We start from the raw sequence: 26,702 nt of genomic DNA, 5'->3' as shown, positions 1-26,702 counted from the left end.
ATTTCGAAGTAACTCGGCTAATTCCGAAATAACCGCGTACTGTAGACCAGATTCTAATTCTTGCTGTGCAATGTGGTGAGATATGTATCAGGCTTTAAACCTGTCACTGAAGCAGGACTGAATATTGTCCACTCTGGGCATCAGAGCAGTAACGTTTGGGGAGGCAGGTCACGGGGGATACTGTATTTGAGGAGAAGAAACAAACATTTTCCTACAAGTTGATTTTTTAAAGTGGCAGCAGTTTGAAGCTGCTTGGGGCGGGGCTGGAATATCGAAACAGTCTCGAGGGAGATGGATTTCTGGGCAGAGTGCAGATGAAATAGACAAAGCTGTATGATCATTGCCATTTATCTCTGCCTCGCAGTTCATCAGATGCCTATCACTTCCAAAGTGTGTATGGGTGTAGTAATAACAGAGTCTCTCTCACACTCAGACACATTGTGGGGGCTGTCAAACCCCCTGAAAAGGGTTAGGTGATGAAAAAGGAAATATTTCATAATACGTTTTGGCCAGTAACTTTGCAATAGAAAATATCAGTATAAAGGGAACCGGTATTAAAGGTACAGTGCAATGATAACTACACTTAAAGAAGCAGACAAACTGCAGAGTTTGACTCGCTTTTTGCTTAGGCTTTTGTTTGGATCAAGAATAGCTGTTTGCAGTGAGACGCTTCATGATTGTTTCAATCCTTGCCAGATTCTATATGAAGTTACAGTTGTGACTGGAGATATCCAAAATGCTGGAACGGATACCAGTGTTTACATGACTCTCTTTGGATTCAGCGGGAACACTGAGGAGATGCGGCTGGAAAAAAATGGAGAGAGGTACAGTATCTTGTCCTCTTTGTTCCTTAAAAACAGGCAACAAAAAAGCTCTGCTTTCAAATTTAAACACAGTCAGGGCCCTGCTCCTGCTCCCACTGAAGTAAATGGCAAACGTGCCATTCACCATTTCCAAGTTGTGGTATCGGACTTAACAGCGCAGTGGGAAGAAATATACTGTGCAACAAGTGATATATCATCCTTGGGCATTTGCACAAATCTTGGAGTTTAGCCTGTTTCTATGCAGTCTTAAAACTAGACATTATAAGGAAAATTGTGAATACAGATGCTCCCCGGGTTACATAAGACCCTACTTATGCAAATTCGCATTAATGGAAAAAGTTCCATAAACCAGAAATAGGATTTTCGAGTTGCAGAAATTTTTGCGTAACGTACAGGTATACATTTCCGACTTCTGCAAAATTCAAGTTACGCAAGGCTTTCCGGAACAGAACGATTGCTTAAGTCAGGGGGCATCTAAAGTCTTGTGTCAGCTACAGCCAGGGTCCTATATATTCCATGGTATCATAGGAGCAGTATCTGATGTGGAATCCACCTTTGCAGGAGAATCTAAGATTTGGGGATTTTATAAATTTATCTTTCATAGTTGTGAAGAAAATGTAAAAAACACGGATTGAATGTAAACTGACACTGTAATTCTGCTGACAGAGCCATGTGGACTGACCCACCCATACCAAGGGGAGGTACTCTGTAGCCTCAAGATAACCTTTGTAATTACTTCACTGATGATCACTTTCACAGACACAGCTAAAATATGTACCTTATCATCCTAATCTGACTCCATCACCTTCCCAGATGCCAAAAGCTCAAACTGACCCTTACTCATCTGCCAAAACCACCAGCATCCTCGCTGATATCTTCTGCCATCCAGTTGTACCTTATCAAAATGTGAGGACAGCATGGAATGAATATCACAGGGATGACAGCAATGATTGTAAAATTCCATTTCAATTTTAGTTAAATAAACCCCTCCATTTTTAATATTTATACGAAGCTGCCACAGCGTTTCCAGGCTGCCACACCAGAAAGCTGCAGGATCCAAGGATCTAGCCACAGAATTAGATCCAGTTTGCTGTAGGGGACACCAGACCTTTGACCACAGCCTGGTAGCATGTTAACTGACTGAGTTCTGGTTCTGTGTATAGCACACTGACTAGTACTACTGAAAATAAGAGCTCTGTGGCCAGGATGATGAAGAGATGGTATATTTTCAGGTGGCAGTAAGGAATAGTTACATGGGCAAGTATATTCAAAGGACCTTGATGCCTTCCTGTGTTTCGTTATGTAACGAGAAGGGTGCTGTTGTTTTGTTTTGGAAAGGTAGATCGCATTTACCTCTGCCTAAAATCTCTTCATCATCTTCAAAGGACCCAACCCAGCAGAGTGGATACGCTCCCTTCTGAGCCATGCAGGCTACAGAATGCCATCGCTTTTGGATCCAGACAGAGACATGCAGAAGACAGTTTATTTCCAGGCATGCTCAGGTGCTTTTAACCTAAGAGCACCAGAGAGATGACCTTCCCCCGCCTGCTGCCCTTTGTAGCTCCCTACACTTTTGTGGGTCTGTCTTCCAGTGTTTTAAGCCCAATGTGCAACCCCAGCAGGTCAGGGAGGGGGATGGACTGTTGTTTTTCTTGTTTAAGAAACAAAACCAGTCCCGTGTCAGCTGAAAATGCCTATGAGGGATGGGGAGAGACTCCCAGGCACTGGAGAGGAGTCCTTCAAGATAGCTGTAGATATCCCAAACTCCCCCCGTTGACTGAATAAGCCGGGAAATAACTTACATTACTGTAACTACTGAGGGAGGCCCACAGAGCTTCTATGACTAATTTTAAAGAGACCTTACCACAACATACTACATTGTGTGCTGTGACAGGGCCCCACAAAACATAGTGAAAAGCAACAGAAGCAGCAACGAAAGTACATGGCCAGCGAGTGACACCTAAGGAATAACGGCTAATGTGTGCAATATATAAAGCAGGTTTGCACATACTGTAGCTCTCCCACAAGATGTCACAGACCAGGGCATGGGCAGTCAAGCCTAGTGCTTGGAGCAGCCGCTGTCCAGCCTAGCGCTAGAGTCGAGATCCAGGAGCCAGAGCTGAGGGTCAGGAAAAAGGAGTCAGAAACCAAGTAGGGCTGGAGTGGACTGGAGCAGGATAGGAGCAAGGCTGGCGCAAGGCTGAGAACAAGGCAGGTATGGAGCGATTGACGCTGTGGGCATACACAGTGAGCATCCCCTGGCTGAGTGCTACTAGTGGTCTTTAGAGCAGTCCTGGCAATGCCACTCAGCCAGTCAGACCATCCAGCTAATTAGGGGTTAACTAGCTGCTCCAGGCCCAACTGCAGGCCCTCATTCCTGACCCAAGATTGATTGTAACCTGCCCATTACTTGCATTGGCATGGCTGTCCTTTACACCCTCATCAGACGGGAACTTTACACAATGTGCACACTGCCTGTTTACTTGTAATTCCTGTTGTCTCTCAGCCCAGCAATTCACAACACAAACTTCCATTGATTCAAGTCCCATACGGAAACATCTGTAATCATCACACAACTGGACAGAGAGAGGGGGAGTAGAAGGCACTGAATACAAAATTGTTAAAAGAGACACTTCATCTTTATTGGGGCCATCCAGTACCAGCTCACTGACAGGAGCTCGCCACCTTACAAAGAAACAACTCTCTAACCTGTCACAGATTTAAGGCGATTTTAGTTACATTACTGTTTATTGCCCAGACCTCAAGACAATAGAAACATTTTTTAGTGGAGGCATGGATAGGAAAGCTTAATGAAATCCTGCAGACAAATGGTTCAGTGTCCTGAAGAAGACATTTTGCCAAATACTTTATCTCCTCCAGTATTCCTTCCCTGCCCCCGCCCCCAGTTTTTATTCAGATTTACAATTCTTATGTTCATGCTCATATAAATTAGGGATAGAAAAGACCAATTAGGTCCTCCAGTCCATTTCCTTAGGGCGATTGTTTCCCTATAGTGTAATGAGTTCTTGTGAGTAATGGGTTGGATATGAAACCTACAAATTCTGAACAGGATATTGACTGATGACAGGAGGTTGAAAGAACGGGTTGATGGGAGACTGCTTAGACTAGAGTTATTTAGCCTGGAAAGGACAAAAGTGTGATGGGGCATAAAGCTTTACAAACAAAGGTGTCCGTAATGAAAAGTGATGGTTTGCTCCTTTTCATTTTGTCTTATAAAGTTAGAAACTGGAGAATCAATCCACTTATATCATGAAAGGAAATATTATTTTCCACAGTGTATAGTGAACCTTGGAATTCACTACCACAGAAAGGAACTGAGGCAAAGAACTTAGCACAAGTTTTCATGAGGGTGAGGGTGAGGTAAATTTAATCATTAATTCCTAGAAATGTACCTGAGTCAAAACCCCACACCTGATGCCTCTGTAAATCTGGGGAATTTAAAGTCTGGATGAAAATTTTGCAGCTCATGCCAAAACTATTGGTAGCATCTGCAGCTATGCAGGCTGAGATAATGGCTCAAGGATAATCAGATTTACTCTATAGGGTGTAATCTGACCAGAGGCTGGAAAGAAACGTTTCCCTCATATCACAGAGTTTCACAACTGGTAGCAGATACAGCCCACTGCCAGGAATGGGGTACCATTACTATTTATTATCTAGGCTGTAGTAGTGCAGTGTACAAAGCTGTGTCCAAACACATGAGAAGACACATGCCCTGTTCCCTAAAAAACCTCATGTTCACAACTTTTAAATGATGGACAAATGGGAAGACCATATCACACATAAGCAGAGGAGCCAGAGTGATGGCTGGTCGTTCCACTGTTGATTTGGGGAATAGTTTATGCAAATATTCCTATCTCCAACTGCCCTGCTAGCTAGTGATTAGTAGTTGGCTATTTTCTTGTAGGTCTATAGCAATCCTGCCAGCCTGTGTGGGATATTACAGGGTGGGCCTGGGGGATGCATTGACTGTAGACAGCCTGCAATAACACATGCTTCTCACTATAGGTGAACAGTGGCCCCTCTGGAATCAAAGGTTAAACTCCTGTTGACTTCAATGGGTCCAGGATTTCTCACTGTAAGCATAGATACTAAGCAGCTGGTGAACTAGACACACACTTAACCAACGTACTACATCATTCAAGATGCACATTCCAGCCCATCAGTTGGCCCTTTTTCCCCTGGTTGCTCCTCAGCAGCAAAGGCCAATGTTCCCTCTACTCTCTTCTCCGCATAGTGCAACAGCATGACAGAATACAACCCCTGGCTTGAGGCCGAGTTTCCAAACACTAGCCTGTCCCAGGTGTAACAGGAGATGGCTTCAATCTGCAAACCTCAATTCCAGATTCAATCTCTCAAAAAGTTTGGGGATATGTAGATGAGGTTTGTAGTTTTGCCCCATCTCTACTAGCAACACAATTTGCATGTGCACGGTATAAACGTAGTTATATCTGTGTTACAACCAGAGTAATGAGCCGTGCTGTAGATTAGCTTGGGCAACCTACAGTGGGGTTTGTATTGGCTTAATTCTCAGGGAAAAAGAATCTCTCTCCCAACTGGGCAGGGGAAGCTTGCCAGAACCGTGCTAGCATGCAATAACCAGACTGGGAAACTCAAGTCCAGAACAGTGCACATAGAACAGGTGGTTTACAACCATTTTTACTGAGGTTGCTGGCCTGGTTTGAGTTGTAGTATGCACAGAGCATGGTGAATGCATCAGCACAAGAAACCAAGCCAGATAATACAAAACCTGCGTGACCTTTTAATTTCTCCAGATTCGAGAGAGGTCAGGAGGACACTTTTATCATGGAGATTGCAGATATTGCACCACTCAGGAAGATGAGGATCCGGACTGATGGGAAGGGGACACGTCCAGACTGGTTCCTGGAAAAGGTAACATGGTTACTTCATGCAGTACACAAATCTGAACTCTGTTTTATCGAGGCCCCAAGCCCTAGTGGCGGGAGAGCAGAAAGGGACCAAGCTGTGAGTAGGAATAGTTGCCTTTCTCATTCACACCATAATTAACATTCTTGTAAAAAGAACAGGAGTACTTGTGGCACCTTAGAGACTAACCAATTTATTTGAGCATAAGCTTTCGTGAGCTACAGCTCACTTCATCAGATGCAAGTGAACTGTAGCTCACGAAAGCTTATGCTCAAATAAATTGGTTAGTCTCTAAGGTGCCACAAGTACTCCTGTTCTTTTTGTGAATACAGACTAACATGGCTGCTACTCTGAAACCTAACAGTCTTGTAGTGTTTCTTTCCTTTCAGTTTCTGAATTCTTATCCCGGCAGAATCTGAGACCAAGGAGATTGGAGGGTGCGGGAGGGGAAAAAATGCAATGTATAACTTTCCCCAAATGGAGTCTCTGCTGTTAAACGTCTGTCTTCCTTACTAGGAAAGAACGCTGGCTCAGTGCCAGTGCACCTGGAATATGTTATGGACTGTATGATGTAGTGAGAGCATCTAGAAAAACTGAGCTGCTGTGTGTGCATTGAAGAAATGATCATTCACTAGCAAGTGTGGGTACATAGTACCAGCTGAGCTGGCTGGTGCATTATAAAAAGACAGTTCTGGGCAACTGTAAATCCTGTAAAACTGGAATGCATCTCCCATCCCCCACGCAATTTTTTTTCTTTTTTCGTATGGCAACTATGGATTATTTTCTCTCTTGTGTTTCCAATGGAACCAATAATCTGGCTGCGCTGGGAAGAGGGATCAAGAAGCATATGGGGCAGCACTGCAGTGGGGTTTCCAGGTATGGGATGTAGCAAAGGCCATCACCATATGTATCACAGACAGCAGATACTTAGGGGGGCACATGCTGCTTCTTCCTAAGGCAGTGTCAGGAGCATTCGAAGGTATTCCCCATTCAGCATGGACTAAGGCATTCTGCTTGCCTCTGCCCTGTGTAGGCTGCAGATGCTAGAGGTGTGCTACTCAGCTGCCATGAATCTACACCCTTATCTTAGCATGCCAGCGACAAGTAAAGCCAAAATTGAGATACTTAGAATCCAGATAATTTTCCCCAGGAGATGAATTTGTGACAAGTCACATTTAGGGGTTGCTGTATATCTCTTCAGCAGCAGAACTGTTTCTAGGTTTGGCTGTTTTTTGTATTGTTTTCTAGTTCAGCTCTTGAAAGGTCTGTGAGGTCTGGTCTACACTACACAGGTCGATGTAGGGCAGGTTACGGTGACCTACTTATGTCAATGTAAACACTACAGCCTCGTCGCGCTGATGTAAGTGCCCTACTACAGCAACATAATAACTCCACCTCCACGAGAGGTGTAGGGCTTATGCCGACGTACTTAGGATGACACAGTGTAGACACTGCACTACTTAGGTAGGCTCTTGGCTGTCCTGTCAATTTCAGGGCTCCATGCTGGAGTTGTGAAACTGACAAGAAAGTTGGGCAGCTAGAGCCCAGCAGCCCCCGGCTCCCTGCCAGGCTGTGCGCACCCGGCTCCCCACTCCCAGGCAGGCTGCACCTGCCCTAGCTCCCCACTCAGGGAGCCAAGAAGCCTGGGCAGTTGCCCCCTCTCCCAGCGGGGAGATGAGAAGCCCAGATGGCTGGCCCCTGTTTCCCAGTGGGAAATGGGGAGGTGAGAAGCCTGGGCAGCTGGCCCCCGCTTCTGGTGGGAAACAGGGAGATGAGAAGCCCAGGCAGCTGCCTCCCCACTCCTCTCAGGGAACGGGGCCCTGGCTCTCAGCCGCCCCACACTGCCCCTCTTCAGTCAGTGGAAGCACTCCTGGTGAGGACAGGCACCACCGACAGAAGGAGGGTAGTGTGGACATCAGCCACCACGGTAAATCAACCTAACATAGGTTGACTTAAGTCTGTAGTGTGGGCATGCCCTCTGAGACTCCAGACTGCTTCTTCCTCTGACCTAATTTTCTTGTTTGTAGCCCCATGGTCATTATTTCAGGACACAGGAAAGTTGCTCTACATTTGAACCCAAATGTAACAGTTTTTATTGCAGGGTCATTTCTGTTACTCTGAGTGAGCCTCATTTGTCAATTGGCAGATTCAGTAAGGGCAGAGTTCTTACGCTCTCTCTACACTTTCCCCAAAGCATGTCAAGCTCATATATTCTGAAGTTTTCCTTTCAATCTTTAAGGGGAAGAGAGTGTTTGGGTGAAATTTTCAATGAGACTTAGCTTTCTAAGGTTATGTTTCTAAGAGCCGTAGGTTTCTAAGGGCCAGATTTCCAAAGGTATTTAGGCATCTCAAGATGCAGACAGCTGCCTAATGAGATATTCAAAAGTGCCTAAGCAGATGAGGTGCCTAACTCCCAATTAAATTAATAATCCTTCGTTACTAATGGATTGGAAAGTATTTCATTTTCATCATGTGATACAAGTACATCAACCTGCTTCTTTCCAAATACAGAACAGAAATATTTATTAAACATTTCTACCTTTTCAACATCATTATTAACAAGTTTTCCATCTCCTTTTAGTAATGGTCCTATATTTTTGTTAGGGTTTCTTTTGCTCCTAATATACTTTTAAAAAAACAGCTCCATTTTATTTTCCTTTGCCCTACTAGCCATGGATTTTTTCCATGGTGACTTTAGCTTCCCTTATCAATTTTTGTGCATATTAACTTATAATTTATATTCATTGCTATCTACTCTATCCCCCATTTTTTCTATTTGTTATGTATTCCGAATTTTTTTCTAATTTCTGCCTTCACCACTTAACGAGGATGGGCTTTTACTCAAAGTGTCCTCTTTCTTGACTGCAGAATTTGGCATTTTAGCTGTCTAATACCCTCCTCCTAAACAACTCCCAATTTTCATTCACATTTTTCTGTCTAAAATTTCCTCCCAATCAATTTTGTTCGTTTTCCTCAGTTTGGGGAAATTAACCCTTTTGAAGAACTGCTGCTTGGGACTGTCTTCTTTTTGCCCACATTAGACACAATTAGGTCATGATCACTGGTCCCTAAGCAACCACCCACTGGGGTGATTAATTCATCTTTATGCACATGAGCGAGGTCCGAAATAGAGTCATCTTATGTTGGGTGCATTTTGTGTTAGAAAATTACCAACTATAATTTTTAGAAACACTAAGACTTAAATACTAAGTTTTACTATTGGCTGCATGAGACCTACAACATATTTTCAAATTGAGGATGTGAAAACATAACTTTTATTTCCGTACACCTTACAGAGAGGTGCTTAAGGAGTAATGCATACTGTTCTCTAGTTTGATTTGGTGGTCTGTAACAGACCCCCACCAGTACCTTCCCCTGGGTTTGTTAGCTAGAGCATTGATTTATATGCATTCAAGACCCAGTGGTTCTGAGATATCAATAACTATAAAAAAGTTAATGGTATCTGTAATGCAGAGTGCCAGCTCTTTCACCCACTCTGTTCCTTCCTAAACAGGTTGTAACAATGTAATGATTTTAACACTCTAATAATGTGTCCCACAAGGTTTCAGCAATACCAATACCAATTATATCACATTTCTTCTCAGTGAGAATTTCCAGCTCTAATTGTTTATTGCCCAGACTCCTAGCATCAGTATGTAAGCAACTGATATTTTCCTTCTCTTTACATTCTTTGTCACATTGGTTCAATTTGTTCATTAAAGGCTGAGTTTGTACAACATTCACCTCCTTACCATTCTCCTCTTGGATTGTTAATTTAACACCCTCCGGGCTGCTCCAACTAAGAAGTCCATTGCTGAATTATCTGTCCACTCTGATGGAGTCACCAATGATGATTGCTTGTCTTCTTAGGACAGTTGAAGAATCTCTCTTGGTAGCTGATTGCTTCATACCATATCACAAGAACGCCCATCAAGTATGTCTCCTGTAGCATTCTGTTCCATTCTTTTAGAGATAAGTTCCTTGATAGTTGGCTCACTGAGCTGGCTCACTAGCTGGATTGAATGCCACCTGTTTCTCTTTCCTCCCTCTTGGTCTCAAATTGCCTATCTTCTTCTTTGGTTTATACTCTCTCCAATGGCAAACCTTCCCCATGTGGAATCTGTGGTGATAATTTCTGAATCTGGTTGTCCAAAAAGACTTCGTTTTCTCAGACACTACACTGTTGATACCTGTGCTTCCAGACTATGTATTTTGTCCTCCAGTATGGCCACCAGCTTGCATTTCATGAAGCAGAAATCTTTACTATATTCCAGCAGAAAGGAAAACATAGCACATCCAAAGCAAAACACAGCAGTTGTTCTCTCGTCATTCATATCCACTACCTGGCATAGAACCATACTTAAAACAGAAGGAATCACACTTCCTATTGCAGTTCCCTCCAAAACTCCCCTGGTTACTCCTGTTCTCCTCCTTAAATGTTCACTTGGCAACTGACTTATATACTAAGACTTGCTGCTTAACTTTACCCCATCAGAGACTTCAAACACCAGATCTGATCAAAGAATCCCAGCCACATGGTCCTCATGGAGATGCAACAAATAGACCTCACCTGACCTGACCTGTTCACCTGGTAACCCCCAGCCACACAGCCCTCACAAGGTATGTCTTACACAGGGATTTAAAAAAACCGCTGCTGGCCCAGGTCAGCTGACTTGAGCTCATGAAGCTTGGGCTCCGAGGCTGAAAGATCACTGGGTAGACATTCGGACTGAGGCTGGAGCCTGAGCTGTGGGACCCTGCAAGGGTGCAGGGTCCCAGAATTCGGGCTCCCTCCCAAGCCTGAATGTCTACACAGTGATTTTTAGTTCAACAGCCCAAGCCCTCTGAACCCGAATCAGCTAACTTTGGCCAGCCACCATCATGCCACAGGTATTTTATCCCTGTGTAGACATCCCACAGAGACAGACAAACAACTAATGCACTACATTCTTTTTAATGCTTTTGAAAATCGGGTTTAGGGTCCTAAACCACTTGGGCACTTTTGAAAATTTTGCCCTCATCTCCTTTTTAGTACACAAGTACAGGAGAGAGGGAAGAAGCTGAGAAAGCTGGACTTCTCTATTAACTGTAGTGCAATTTTTCGAACATTCTTTATTGATTCTTTTTTCCTGGGGTAAAAGTACAACATGACATTCTCAACAAGTGAACCAGGACAGGAGTGATCCATAAAATGGGAGAAGGGAGCCATTGTGTGCCCTGATTTGTATTCCAAATTTGAAAATGTATGTAGCTTGGTGTGACATGAAAACTGATCTGAACCATTTCTCTCAGCAATGCATATTAAAACCACATCATGAAATACATGGGGGGATATTGCTAAAATCTCAGACAGATGGTTCACAGTTAGTGCTAACTAACTGTGGTGAAATGAGAAGCTAGATTAAGCTATCAACCCCATAATTAACCATTTGTTGCTCTATTTAGCCATAGGACATTCTCAGTTTTCTTGTTTTGTTGAAATAACACTAAATGTTCTTTTTAATTCTCTTTGGTCTTTTTGTAAACAGTTCGCTAATCATAATTTATGCTGCTTTTAGTTTACTAGAAATAGAAGTGCACAAATACCAATGAAAATGCATGAATTGTCATTAAAGATGTACATAGCCAAACTTACCAGCAGAAAAGGTATTTTTCTTCAAAATTCTTTTTCTCTATTTGAGATATGTTGCAACCCCATTCAGAATCTCAGTGGGGTAAATAACCTGATACTTAAGATCCAAACTGCATTAAAAATGCAAACGGATTTAAAAGTATGACTTAAAATATTTAAAAATGGATTGAAAATTATGGCTTCAAATATTCATGGGATCAAGATCTTGATGCATAGCATGTTGAGCAGTAGTCATCATTGTTCATAGTTATTTATATATCCCCAGACATTAACATGGCATTTTACAAACTTAGTCCCCGGTTCTGCAAACAGATCCCTATGTGCACACACAGCAGTTTGCAGCACTGGGGCCATGCAGTAAGGGGTTGAAAGCTCTGAAGAGCTTAGGAAAAAATTCAAAACTTGCCACTGAGTTGGGGTGATACAATTTTGGGATGTCTACCTTGAGACGCTGAAGGCCTGATTTTTCAGAATGTTGGGCACCTATATCACCGACGGGAATTGCGGGTGCTCAGCACTTCAGGAGATCAGGCCCTGGGTGGCTGAAGTCAGGAGACCCAAGATTCAAAGCACTTAAAAGTAGAGGCCACGTTTTACAACTCTCCTGCTGTTGTCAGGGTTCTGGGCCACATGGAAGCTCCACTTAGTGCCTCAATGGTTATACCTATCCCCTACTGATGAGTCCCCTCCAAGGATCCTGCTAGCGAAGGTAAAGCATTTCAGTGGCTCTGGGAGGTGAGGTAGAGGGTTGGGAAGTAATGGGAGGAGATGAGGATTTGCTGAGTGGGAGAAAGGGAAACTGTTAGGCCTTTAAAATCTGGGCATTTGATTCATTGGGGATTGTATAATCCATGCCCAGTCTGCTATGAAGCTGCCTTAAAGCACTCCTTGCATTGCATCCAATACCTGATAAACCGTCTGAGTTGGCATTGTTTGGTTAGAGTTTTCCTTTATATTATAAAAATTCCATGAGAGTTTGAGACAGTTCATTCAAAGCAGAGCCCGCAAGTGTTCTCCCTTTGCAATGAAGAGGGGGTTATTCTCTTTCCTTTTTCAGTGTCCTGATGAGAACAATCACAGAATCAGAATCTCGTTATGGATTCTTCTACACCTGTGTGCTGGGCACTTTAAAGTATAAGCACAAACACAATTACCCCCGGCATTGGTTTGTGTACATTAGGGAGTCTGCAGGCCCCCGAGGGAAGCTGTTCAGATTGGACTCTTCTGGCATATGTGGGTAGAGGTAAATTGAAATTATTGATGTACCAAACCTCTCCATTACAGTACTCAGTTTGACAGGTTGGATCACAGAAAACCCCTTGGGAACTGCCAGGTGATATGCTGAGACTACTTCTAACCTATTTTCCCTGCCACCTTGGGACTCCAGAACCTTGCCAGTTTGAGCCAGACATGCTAGCCTGTACAAACCCAGACCCAGGTCTGAACTACGTCCCACAACAGCTGCAGGCTTAACTGAAAACAGCTTAAGAAGTGTTCCTGTCTCCAACACTCGGATGCCCAGCTCCCAATGGGGTCCAAACCCCAAATAAATCCATTTTACCCTGTATAAAGCTTATACCGGGTACACTCATAAATTGCTCACCCTCGATAACACTGATAGAGAGATATGCACAGCTGTTTGCCCCCCCCAGATATTAATACATACTCTGGGTTAATTAATAAGTAAAAAGTGATTTTATTAAATACAAAAAGTAGGATTTAAGTGGTTCTAAGTAATAACAGACAGAACAAAGTGAATTACCAAACAAAATAAAATAAAACATGCAAGTCTATGCCTAATACAGTAAGAAAGTGATTACAGATGAAATCTCACCTTCAGAGATGTTCCAGTAAGCTTCTTTTACAGACTAGTCTCCTTCTAGTCTGGGTCCAGCAATCACTCCCACCCCTGTGGTTACTATCCTTTGTTCCAGTCTCTTTCAGGTAATCTTTGGGGGTGAAGAGGCTATCTCCTGAGCCAGCTGAAGACGAAATGGAGGGGTCTCCCAGGGGCTTAAATAGACTTTCTCTTGTGGGTGGAGACCCCTCCCCATGCAAAATACAGCTCCAAGATGGAGTTTTGGAGTCACATGGGCAAGTCACAAGTCCATGCATGACTCAGTTTTTACAGGCAGCAGCCTTTGTTTACATGCTACCTTGAATGTCCTCAGGTAGACTTCTTATGTGGATTGGAGTCTTCCAAGATCCATAGTCCATTAAGTGTTCCTTGGTTGGGCACTTAACTTGCAAATTCCTTTCTAAAGAAGCTGACCAAATGCCTTACTAAGGCTACTTAAATTCAAACAAGTACACAGCCAATATTCATAACTTTGAATACAAAAATGATACATGCATACAAATAGGATGAATATATTCAGTAGATCATAACCTTTGCAGAGATATGTTACATGGCATATGTAGCATAAAACATCTTCCAGTTATGTCATATTTACATTCATAAGCATATTTCCATAAAGCATTATGGGGTGCAACATCACACTCAGAGCAAAATAAAATTGCAAAATTGCTTGGGTGCAGATTAAGGCTCCTGCCAGTGATGGCATTCACTTAACTACACAGCACACTAGTGGGCTGTATTTATACACACTGTTCCTGAAACACCTTTTTAAAAAAAAAAAAGTGAAGGATTGTCACAGGGTGTGCCTGCCCTATAAGACCCCTGCTGGCCAATAATGGCAATGCAGGCACTCCCTGCTCTGTTTTCTCCCCTGAAGTGGGTCCTCTCAGCCTTCTCCACACAGGCTGAAGTTGGCAGCAGTTCTTTTGCTCCCCTTGGACTCCATCTTCTGAGCTCCCTTTAAGTCTCTCTGCTCTGGGATAGAGCATTCCTCAAGGAACCCATTCTGAAGCACTTGGGGAGAGGAAGGTGATCATGAACAGTCAACATGGATTCACCAAGGGAAAGTCATGCCTGAGCAATCTGATTGCCTTCTATGATGAGACAACTGACTCTGTAGATGAGGGGAAAGCAGTGGATGTGATATATCTTGACTTTAGCAAAGCTTTAGATTGGATGAATGGACTATAAGGTAGATAGAAAGCTGGCTAGATCATCAGGCTTACAGGGTCGTGATCAACGGCTTGATGTCTAGTTGGCAGCCGGTATCAAGCGGAGTGCCCCAGGGGTCGATCCTGAGGCCGGTTTTGTTCAACATCTTCATGAATGATCTGGATTATGGCGTGGATTGCACCCTCAGCAAGTTCGTGGATGACATTAGGATGGGGGAAGAGGTAGATAAGCTGGAAGGTAGGGATAGAGTCCAGAGTGACCTAGACAAATTGGAGGATTGGGCCAAAAGAAATCTGATGAGGTTCAACAAGGACAAGTGCAGAGTCCTGCACTTAGGATGGAAGAATCCCATGCACCCCTACAGACTAGGGACCGAATGGCTAGGCAGCAATTCTGCAGAAAAGGACCTAGGGGTTACAGTGGATGAGAAGCTGGATATGTGTCAACAGTGTGCCCTTGTTGCCAAGAAGGCTAATGGCATATTGGGCTGCATTAATAGGAGCATTGCCAGCAGATTGAGGGAAGTGATTATTCCCCTCTATTCAGCACTGGTGAGGCCACATCTGGAGTATTGCATCCAGTTTTGGCCCCCCACTACAGAAAGGATGTGGACAAATTGGAGAGAGTCCAGCGGAGGGCAATGGAAATTATTAAGGGGCTGGGGCACATGACTTACGAGGAAAGGCTGAGGGGACTGGGCTTATTTAGTCTGCAGAAGAGAAGAGTGAGGGGGGATTTGATAGGAGCCTTCAACTACCTGAAGGGGGGTTCCAAAGAGGATGGAGCTAGGCTGTTCTCAGTGGTGGCAGATGACAGAACAAGGAGCAATGGTCTCAAGTTGCAGTGGGGAGGTCTAGGTTGGATAGTAGGTAAAACTATTTCACTAGGAGGGTGGTGAAACACTGGAATGGGTTACCTAGGGAGGTGGTGGAATCTCCATCCTTAGAGGTTTTTAAGGTCAGGCTTGACAAACCCCTGGCTGGGATGATTTAGTTGGGGTTGGTCCTGCTTTGAGCAGGGGGTTGGACTAGATGACCCCCTGAGGTCTCTCCTAACCCTAATCTTCTGTGATTGACTCTCAAGCTGCTTCCCCTCTCACAAGCTCAGCCCCTCTGGGTTCCCTTTCCATCTTTCCTGCTCTGGGTAGAGCCCAGACTCCCAGGCTACTTCCTTGGAAACTTTTCAGAGCCTTCCACAAGAGTCCAGCTTGCCCCCTTGCCCCCAGACTTGTGGCTCCTCCCACAAACTGACTTTTCTTAGTCCTTGTTTGAGTTCCAGGAGTTTCAGGCTGTCTCCTGACCACAGTTAGGCAGCTAACTAGGGCATGGGGGCGGGGGAGGGGCTGACTGGCTAGCCCCAGGCCTCCTGATCCTTAAAGGAGAAGGCCACCCTCTTATAGAGATACTGAAGTTCCTGTCAAAATCCTAATAGGATCAACTATCATTTATTAATATATTTAGATGTAAAAACATTTTAAATATTGCCATCAGAGGATCAGGGGGCTTTGCTGAAAAATAGTTGAAACACAATTCACTCCCCCACTGGCATTGTCAAGCCAGCAGCCAATGCTCTCAACAAAAAGAACAGAAAACAAACAAAAAGAGCCCCACCTCAAAGCTAGAATCCTAACCCTAACCCTGATCCAAATGCAATGAGAATAACATTGGGCTCAAACCATGGGCACTGAGGCCCAGCTCCTTAAAGGTACTTAGGCTCCTAACTGCCATTAAAATGAATTGGAAGCTTCAAGAGGAGAAATTGAGGGAGCCCCCCCCCACACACACATCAGACTAGCCCACAGCAGGGTGGGTAGAGCATGCTCCTGCGAGGTGGGAGACTCCTGTTCAAATCCATTCTCCCCCTCAGGCAGAGGGCAGCATTGAACTGTTGTCTCCCTCACCCAAGGTGAGTCCTCAAACCAATGTGCAAAAAATTATTAGGTGGGTGACACTACCACCTCCTTCCCTGCGCATCTTGTGTGGAAGGAGGCAGGTGCCTAAATCATGCTCACAAGGAATGACTTTAGCGGCCATGCTCCAGGAGAGGGATTGCTAGCAGCGATCAGTGACTCCTTCCAGCATGGATTTAGGCTCCTATGTCCATGAGAGGGCTGCCGCTTCAGAAAGACCCCTCTCATCAGCATCTTCCATTCATTAGCATAGGCAGCTCTCTGCCTACCATGCTGGCTTCTGTGGATTGCAGTCTAAAGTGCTTACCTCTCCCCAATCATTGTATAGGGAAGCCTGGACACCGAACTCAGGATTTGGATATTGCAGTGTTGTGCTGTGATTTATCTAGGTGCCCAAAAGTTAGGCATTGCAATGCTTTGCATCACAATGCCTGAGTCCCTTTGTGGATCCAGGCATGGCGGCTCCTGCACCAGGTATTTTCCTGAAAGCTTTGGTCAGGATATGATGCTACTCACAATGGTACCAGGATGCATGTGTGGGGCACAGGATCACTAGTACTGGGAACAGGGTTTGGTTGCATTTTACATTGAAGATAAATTCTTGCAGTTTTGGTTGCAATATTACATTGAAGATAAATTATTATAGTTTTCTTTTTCAATTGACTTTATTTTAAATCTCTCTAGTTTGGCAATACTGCCATATGCCGATCAGGTAGCACCATGCCAGGCTCCTCTGACTCACCGCTCCGCGCCCAGCCCCAGACAGCCTCTTGCGGGGGCCGTTGCCTTTCCATCATACGAAGGTCCAGCATTGTGGAGAGGATTAGCCACAAGGGGTTGCTCGAGAATAGCACACAGTACTTCTCCCATCCCAATGGAGCCATCATGATACCAGTAAAAGTTGCTCAGAAGGAGCTGGTGACCTGAATACATGTGTGTTGGACTCTGCGCTGGTCTGCGTCCAGAGTTATACCAAACAATCTATCCACTCTCAACTGCACAGTGCTACTTCTAAGCCTTATCTCTGCCCTTATTTTAACCGTTGCTGAAATTCCTTCGTTTCCCCAGATCATCATGAAGAACCTGTCAAATCAAGAAGTGACCACGTTTACATACAGCGAATGGCTCTCCAAGCTCAGAAATGCTAAGGGAGCTCTTGTGTGCGAGATGCCTGCAGTGATAAATGAAGAGCAGATGATGAAGAATACCACATACACTCTTCAGGTTAAAACCAGTGATATTGGAGGTAGGGTCATTTTGGCTATTTCTGATTTTCTAGCACAAGGCTCAAATGTTACCTACAGATACAATCTCATATTTCAGTGGAAATTATGCAATTTCTTAGGGAAGAATTTAGTCCTACAGTCCTGGAACCTTGAAATCCCTGGAGGATAAGAGTGTCTTTATTACAGAAACTTGACATTATTCAGTGGAGAACAGAAAACCTGCTAGACAGCAAATATAATTTTAAGCCTCTGGGTCTGTATTTGACTGGAGCTGCTTCCCCTTAAAGAGTTAATAGGCAACAATTGCTAGACACATTGCTACTGTCACTGGTCCTTTCTTGATCGGGTCCTGCTGTTGTGTACAGCAGAAGGTTGTTCTTGTGGTTAAGGCTCAGGGGATCTGGGTTCAATTCCTTGACTTGCTACTCAAAGGCACCCAGAGTCTGTGGAGATGGATGCAGAAAATAACTCTATAATGAGAAATAAATGGGCCTGATTCTGATCCTGATTCCTGTGTGATTTGGGTTATTCCCTTAACTGCTTGGTGCCTTGGTGTATTTCTCTGTTAAACAGGGCTGATGGTATTCACTGTCCTTTGTAACATGCTTTGAGACCCTTACAGGGATGGTCTAGGTATACCTGGTTCTCCCTCAGTGCAGGGGACTAGACTAGATGACCTCTTGAGGTCCCTTCCAACCCCACAATTCTGATTCTATGAAAGTGCAAAGTATTTAAAGAGCATGAAAAGCCAGCCCAAGGGTAAGACCCAGACTGTGAAACTTTGGAAAAGTTCAGTTAATGACAGAAGAAAGCTGCAGAGCTTCAAATATCTCAATAAAATGTGCTTGCAATGCCATTTGCTGGGATCACTGCCTATTTCCATGGGACCCTCTCTCCAACTCCTCTGTGAATCTTACACTCATTTTACACAATCACTGAATGCCAAATCAGTCCAAGATACACTTTATCTCGTAGACACACTTTCTGACTGACTTAGCTCTGGATCTTACAACATTGCTCAGTCTTTTATTTCCCCCTTTCCAGCGCTGAATTTACACCATGTGAGGGATTTGTGTTTAGAATCTAAAGATCACCCCGACAAGGTGTCTTCGTGACATCGCACCGTTTTGCTGTGTCACTGCCCACTGCGTGCCTTAAAAACATGTAGAGAGACAAGGTGGGTGAGGTATATCTTTTATGAAGAGGATCTCTGGATAGCTTGAAAATGTGTTTCTGTCACCAACAGGAGTTGGTCCAGTAAAAGATATTACCTCACCCACCTTGTCTTGCTGATATCCTGGGGCCAGTGGGGCTGCAAAACAGTAAAAACGTGTTGTGGAGTACTAAAAACAAGAGAAAGAGTGAGGATGTGTTGGTGTCCTAAATATAAAGAGAAGGGTAAACACCTTTAAATCCCTCCTGGCCAGAGGAAAAACCCTTTCACCTGTAAAGGGTTAAGAAGCTAGGATAACCTCGCTGGCACCTGACCAAAATGACCAATGAGGAGACAAGATACTTTCAAAGCTGTGGGGGGGAACAAAGGCTCTGTTTGTGTGATGTTTTTGCTGGGACCAGAGCAGGAATGCAGGTCAGAACTCCTGTAAAGGGCTAATAAGCAATCTAGTTAGATATGCATTAGATTCTGTTTTGTTTAAATGGCTGATAAAATACGCTGTGCTGAATGGAATGTATATTCCTGGTTTTGTGTCTTTTTGTAACTTAAGGTTTTGCCTAGAGGGATTCTCTATGTTTTGAATCTGATTACCCTGTAAAGTATTTACCATCCTGATTTTACAGAGGTGATTCTTTTACTTTTTCTTCTATTAAAATTCTTCTTTTAAGAACCTGATTGCTTTTTCATTGTGCTTAAGATCCAAGGGTTTGGGTCTGTGTTCACCTATGCAAATTGGTGAGGATTTTTATCAAGCCTTCCCAAGAAAGGGGGTGTAGTACTTGGGGGGATATTTTGGGGGGGAGATGTTTCCAAGTGGGCACTTCCCCTGTTATTTTTGTTAGATGCTTGGTGGTGGCAGCATAAAGGTTCAAGGACAAAAGGTAAAAGTTTGTACCTGGGGGAAGTTTTAACCTAAGCTGGTAAAAATAAGCTTAGGGGGTCTTTCAGGCAGGTCCCCACATCTGTACCCTAGAGTTCAGAGTGGGGAAGGAACCTTGACAGTTGGTGTGCTTGCCCTTCCATCCGGTATAAACAGTATGATCATAGTGTGAACTTTTTCTGCAATTCAGCCCTGGCTCACCATAGAAATGAGAGCGGAATGGGAGATGACAGCAGCCACAGACTCACCTCCTCTTCATGTTGAATGAAGGGTGATGGGTATGAATGATGAAACATTTTATTTCATTATGAGCCACGGCAGTTGGTGGGAGAGAACAGATGAAAATGAGAATGAGTTTGGTTTGGATCAAATTATACACAAAACTGGAATGCTGCTGTGCTTTAGCCAACATATCTGGGAGGGGTTCAAATTGTGAACCACGCCTTATGTATTTTGTGGTTGCCACTTGTCTTCAGGAAAAGCCCTTCTCTCCAGGTAATAAATTGCTTGTTCGATATATCGAGCATGATGCATCTGCCACTGTCACACCGATGCAAACCAGCAGTAACTTCACTGGACTCAATGGAGTTTCACTGGTGTAAAGAAAAGCAGAATCAGGCCCATTTATTTCTCATTATAGAGTTATTTTCTGCATCCATCTCCACAGCCTCTGGGTGCCTTGGAGTAATTTAAACAATAACACAAACTCTGCTACCTATATTAGGCAGTAGCACTTTTGCCATCCACCTTACTGCTCACCCTTTCCCAACACTTTAAAATACCTCAGTGTTACTCAGGCTCAAGAAAATGCTTGAGTCATAGATGGGCCTTCTACTGTGCTCTGAAGGTTGGCAAACTTGGACTGTGGCGGAGAAATGGAGATGATTCTACCACCCCTCCTGCAAGTGTGGGTCCTCTACTGCAAATGACCTGATCTTCAGTCTTCCAAAGACCAGACCTAGGGGCTGTCAGAAGTGCTTCAGCTGTCAGCATGAAGGTAGATAGGAAGAGAGAAGGTATCTAAAGCAACCAGGTCCCAGGTTATATTCCTTAAAAACAACCCCTTGAATTGCTCCCTAAAGCAGATAGGAAACCGGTACAGTGCATGAATGCAGAAATAATAGGTTTACAAGGGCCTGTTCTAAGATCCTTGGAATCCGGATACACTAATATAGTCTTTGGGTTCTAGCTCAGCCTAAGATAGGTGACCCTTTAAGAAGATGTGGGTGATTTTATGATGTCAGGGCCCTATCTTGAGGCATCCTTTTTTTAAAAAAATTCCTGGCATGTCTATTATGGGTTAAATGTACCCTAAGTCCTCCTTTGGGCCATGTCAAGGTTCCTCCCCCACTCTGAACTCTAGGGTACAGATGTGGGGACCTGCATGAAAAACCTCCTAAGCTTATCTTTACCAGCTTAGGTCAAAACTTCCCCAAGGTACAAAATATTACACCCGTTATCCTTGGACTGGCCGCTACCACCACCAAACTAATACTGGTTACTGGGGAAGAGCTGTTTGGACGCGTCCTTCCCCCCAAAATACTTCCCAAAACCTTGCACCCCACTTCCTGGACAAGGTTTGGTAAAAAGCCTCACCAATGTGCCTAGGTGACTACAGACCCAGACCCTTGGATCTTAAGAACAATGAACAATCCTCCCAACACTTGCACCCCCCACTTTCCTGGGAAATGTTGGATAAAAAGCCTCACCAATTTGCATAGGTGACCACAGACCCAAACCCTTGGATCTGAGAACAATGAAAAAGCATTCAGTGTTTTACAAGAAGACTTTTAATAAAAAATAGAAGTAAATAGAAATAAAGAAATCCCCCCTGTAAAATCAGGATGGTAGATATCTTACAGGGTAATTAGATTCAAAAACATAGAGAACCCCTCTAGGCAAAACCTTAAGTTACAAAAAAGATACACAGACAGAAATAGTTATTCTATTCAGCACAATTCTTTTCTCAGCCATTTAAAGAAATCATAATCTAACACATACCTAGCTAGATTACTTACTAAAAGTTCTAAGACTCCATTCCTGTTCTGTCCCTGGCCAAGACGACTACAGACAGACACAGACCCTTTGTTTCTCTCCCTCCTCCCAGCTTTTGAAAGTATCTTGTCTCCTCATTGGTCATTTTGGTCAGGTGCCAGCGAGGTTACCTTTAGCTTCTTAACCCTTTACAGGTGAGAGGAGCTTTCCCCTGGCCAGGAGGGATTTCAAAGGGGTTTACCCTTCCCTTTATATTTATGACACGCCCCCCAAATCTCAGCTAGGGTGAAACACTGGCTGGGATTTCTTCCTGGAGCTCTAGGAAAACAGAGTTAATAAGACACATGCATCTCTAAATATACTACCAAGTACATAAAGACTAACAATATTTTCCACATCTCAAGGACGATTTTAACCAGTTGATTCTGGGAAACTTTCACGGGAGAGTGCATCAGCCACTTTGTTAGAAGCTCCTGAGATGTGTTGGATGTCGAAATCAAAATCTTGGAGAGCTAAACTCCACCGAAGAAGTTTTTTGTTAGTTTCTTTGACGGTGTGAAGCCACTTTAGTGCAGCATGGTCGGTTTGCAGGTGGAAACGCCGTCCCCAAACATATGGGCGTAGCTTTTCCAGAGCGTAGACAATGGCATAACATTCTTTTTCAGTGACTGACCAGTTGCTTTCCCTCTCAGACAGTTTTTTGCTGAGAAACACTACAGGGTGGAATTCTTGATCAGGTCCTTTCTGCATTAAAACTGCTCCCACACCACGCTCGGACGCATCTGTGGTTACTAGGAACGGTTTGTCAAAGTCTGGGGCCCTTAGTACAGGGTCAGACATGAGTGTCGCTTTAAGCTTGTTAAAGGCCTTCTGACACTTTTCGGTCCACTGAACAGCATTTGGCTGTTTCTTTTTGGTTAGGTCTGTCAGTGGGCAGCGATTTGGCTGTAGTGCGGTACAAATCGTCTGTAATAACCGGCCAAGCCTAAGAAGGATTGAACCTGTTTCTTTGACTTTGGGACAGGCCACTTTTGGATAGCATCCACTTTGGCCTGTAGGGGGCTGATAGTTCCTTGACCCACCTGGTGTCCAAGGTAAGTCACTCTGTTTAGGCCTATTTGACACTTCTTAGCCTTAACAGTTAGTCCTGCCTCCCTTATGCGCTCAAGGACTTTTTGTAGATGTTCCAGGTGGTCTGCCCAGGAATCCGAAAATATGGCCACATCGTCAAGGTAGGCGACTGCATATTCTCCTAATCCCGCTAGGAGACCATCTACAAGTCTTTGGAAAGTGGCGGGTGCATTTCGCAGCCCGAAAGGGAGTACATTAAATTCATACAGCCCGAGATGTGTGATGAAGGCTGACCTTTCCTTGGCAGATTCATCTAGCGGTACCTGCCAGTACCCCTTGGTTAAGTCCAAGGTAGAGATGAACTGGGCCCGTCCCAGTTTCTCTAATAGTTCATCTGTGCGTGTCCTGGGATAGTTGTCTGGGCGAGTTACAGCATTTAGCTTATGGTAGTCCACGCAAAAACGTATTTCCCCATCTGGTTTGGGAACTAGAACCACTGGAGATGCCCATGCACTTTCAGAGGGGCGGATTACACCCATCTGTAACATATCCTGGATCTCCCGTTCTATAGCAGTTTTAGCTTGAGGAGACACCCGGTAAGGTTGGACCCTAATTGGGTGAGCATTACCTGTGTCAATGGAGTGGTATGCCCGTTCAGTCAGTCCTGGGGTGGCTGAGAACGTTGGCGCGTAGCTAGTGCACAGCTCCTGGATCTGCTGTCGCTGCATACGCCCAAGGGTCATGGAGAGGTTCACCTCTTCCACACCACCAGCACATTTCCCTTCGTAGTAAACACCTTCAGGCCACTCAGCGTCGTCTCCTCCCTGGGCTGTAAACTGACAAACCTTTAATTCTCTGGAATAAAAGGGCTTTAGAGAATTAATATGGTACACCTTAGGCTTTTGGTTGGAGGTGGGGAATGCTATGAGATAATTAACAGCTCCCAGGCGCTCCTGGACCATGAATGGCCCTTCCCACGATGCTTCCATTTTATGGGCCTGGAGCGCCTTTAAGACCATGACCTGGTCTCCTACTTTGAAGGAACGCTCTCTGGCATGTTTATCATACCAGGCTTTTTGCTCTTTTTGAGCATCCTGTAAGTTTTCTCTAGCAAGGGCTAAAGAGGTTCGGAGGGTGTTTTGTAGGTTGGTTACAAAGTCCAGAATGTTAGTTCCTGGAGAAGGTGTAAATCCCTCCCATTGCTGCTTCACCAACTGCAATGGCCCCTTAACCTCACGGCCATATACAAGTTCAAATGGGGAAAACCCTAAACTGGGACGTGGTACAGCTCTGTAGGCAAAGAGCAACTGCTGCAATACTAGGTCCCAATCATTGGAGTGCTCATTTACGAATTTACGTATCATGGCCCCCAAAGTTCCATTAAACTTCTCCACCATGCCATTTGTTTGATGATGGTAAGGAGTGGCAACCAAGTGATTTACCCCATGAGCTTCCCAAAGGTTTTTCATAGTTCCTGCCAGGAAATTAGTCCCTGCATCTGTGAGGATGTCGGAGGGCCAACCTACCCTGGCAAAAATGTCTGCTAGTGCCTGGCACACACTTTTAGCCCTGGTGTTGCTTAGAGCTACTGCTTCCAGCCATCGGGTGGCAAAATCCATGAAAGTCAGTATGTACTGCTTTCCTCTGGGTGTCTTTTTCGGAAAAGGACCCAGAATATCCACAGCTACTCGCTGAAATGGAACTTCAATGATGGGGAGTGGCTGGAGAGGGGCTTTGACCTGGTCTTGGGGTTTTCCCACTCTTTGGCACACCTCACAAGACTGGACATAGGTAGAAACATCCTTGCCCATTCCCTCCCAGTGGAATGACCCCCCCAAACGGTCTTTGGTCCTGTTCACCCCAGCATGGCCACTAGGGTGATCATGGGCTAAGCTCAAGAGCTTGGCCCGGTATTTAGTTGGAACTACCAACTGTCTCTGAGGATGCCAGTCTTCCTGGTGTCCCCCAGAAAGAGTTTCCTTGTATAAAAGTCCTCTTTCTACAACAAACCTGGATCGATTAGAAGAGCTGAGAGGCGGTGGGTTGCTCCGTGCCACCGTCCAAGCTCTCTGGAGGCTTTCATCTGCTTCCTGTTCGGTCTGGAACTGTTCCCTTGATGCTGGAGACATCAGATCCTCATTGGATTGGGGACATAGGCTTGGTCCCTCTGGAAGCGATATAGGGGATGGAGCTGTTTCTGTTGACTGTGAACCGCTCTCCGCTGGTGCACTATGTTGGGATTCAGGCTCCGGCTGAGCCTCTTGTGTAGGGTTATCGGCTGCTGCCAGTTCAGGTTCGGTGGGGCCCTCTGGTGTTGAGGTTGCAAGTACTGGATTCAGTGCTGGCACGGGGTCTGGTGTTGGTTGTTTGGCTGGTTCCGGTTCTGGGACTGGTTCCGTCTGGGTCTCTGGGACTGGATCCACTACTGCTGTTGCAGACATTGGCCTGGGGTCCGGGTCCATCACCTCTGACTGGGTCCTGATAGAAGTTTCCGGAACAGAGCTAGGCCTCACGGCTTGTTTAGCCTGGCTGCGGGTGACCATTCCCACCCTCTTGGCCTGCTTCACATGATTGGCCAAGTCTTCCCCCAACAGCATGGGGATGGGATAATCATCATAGACTGCAAAAGTCCACATTCCTGACCAGCCCTTGTACTGGACAGGCAACTTGGCTGTAGGCAAATTGAACGAGTTGGACTTGAAGGGTTGAATCGTCACTTGGATCTCTGGGTTGATTAAATTGGGGTCCACTAAGGAAGCATGGATAGCTGACACTTGTGCTCCGGTGTCCCTCCACGCGGTGACCTTCTTCCCGCCCACACTCACAGTTTCCCTCCGCTCCAAGGGTATCTGGGAGGTATCTGGGCCTGTGGACCTCTGGTGTGATTCCGGTGCAATGAACTGTAATCTGTTGGGGTTCTTGGGGCAGTTGGCCTTTACATGCCCCAGCTCATTACATTTAAAACATCGTCCAGCTGACGGGTCACCGGGGCGAGGTGGGTTGCTGGAGAACGGGGTGGTGGGACGATAAGGGGTCTGGAGGGTTCTTTGGGAGGTAGGTGGGGCTTTGGGCGGCCCCCAGTAATAGGGTGTGGTCTGGGGTGGTCCCTTCTGGTCTCCGCTCCAACTGCGACCAGTTTTCTTCTTCTCTGCCACCTCCACCCATCTGGCTCCAATCTCTCCTGCCTCGATTACAGTTTTGGGTTTCCCATCTAGGATGTATCTTTCTATTTCCTCAGGAACACCCTCTAAGAATTGTTCCATTTGCATTAGGAAGGGCAAATTTACTGGAGATTCACCACTTGCTCCTGATATCCAGGCATCCCAATGTTTCACAATGTGGTAGGCATGTCGGGTAAATGACATGTCTGGTTTCCACCTTAGGGCTCTGAACCTCCGACGAGACTGCTCAGGTGTTATCCCCATTCTGACTCTCGCCTTGGATTTAAACAGTTCATACTTGTTCATGTGTTCTTTAGGCATTTCAGCTGCCACCTCAGCTAAGGGTCCACTGAGCTGCGGCCTCAGCTCTACCATGTATTGGTCAGTAGAGATGTTGTACCCAAGGCAGGCCCTTTCGAAGTTTTCTAAGAAGGCCTCAGTATCATCACCTGCCTTGTAGGTGGGGAACTTTCTGGGATGGGAAGTGGTACCTGGAGAAGGATTGCTAGGGTTTGTTGGTATATTCTGCTGAGCCTTTATCCTCTCCACCTCCTCCACATGCTTCCTCTCTTTTTCCTTCTCCTCCTCCACATGCTTCCTCTCTTTTTCCTTCTCCTCCTCCACATGCTTCCTCTCTTTTTCCTTCTCCTCCTCCACATGCTTCCTTGCCTCCATTTCCCTCTTGTGGGCAGCCTCCTGTACCTCCTTCTCCAGCCGCATGAGTTCTATCTGTCTTTCATGTTCCCTTTGTTTTTCCTCAGCCTGAAATTTGGCTAATTCCAGCTGTAGTCGAGCTGAGGATTTGGTCATTCTAACCTCTCTGTTTTTAACTAACTTTACACCCGAGGTTTAGAAATAAACAAACAAAACGTGGCTGTAAAATTTTGCTGT

At 45.0% G+C, this 26,702-nt stretch overlaps 1 protein-coding gene across 1 annotated transcript in view; it reads left to right on the top strand.

Moving 5' to 3' along the window:
• LOXHD1 (lipoxygenase homology PLAT domains 1) overlaps positions 1-26,702 on the top strand; it is a gene marked incomplete at its 5' end in the record, with an annotated part of 327,020 nt that overhangs the window by 262,201 nt on the left and 38,117 nt on the right. Inside the window, 3 exons of the mRNA XM_084628053.1 lie at positions 697-824; positions 5,621-5,738; positions 17,373-17,550. Coding sequence (XP_084484179.1) covers positions 697-824; positions 5,621-5,738; positions 17,373-17,550 — 424 coding nt within the window. The remainder of the gene's footprint in view (positions 1-696; positions 825-5,620; positions 5,739-17,372; positions 17,551-26,702) is intronic.

The sequence above is a fragment of the Lepidochelys olivacea genome (genome assembly GCF_965140295.1).
Source record: "Lepidochelys olivacea isolate rLepOli2 genome assembly, chromosome: 5".
Classification (NCBI taxonomy): domain Eukaryota; kingdom Metazoa; phylum Chordata; order Testudines; family Cheloniidae; genus Lepidochelys; species Lepidochelys olivacea.
The sequence above is the reverse complement of the archived record's forward strand: the minus strand, read 5'-3'. Positions and strand labels throughout refer to the sequence as shown.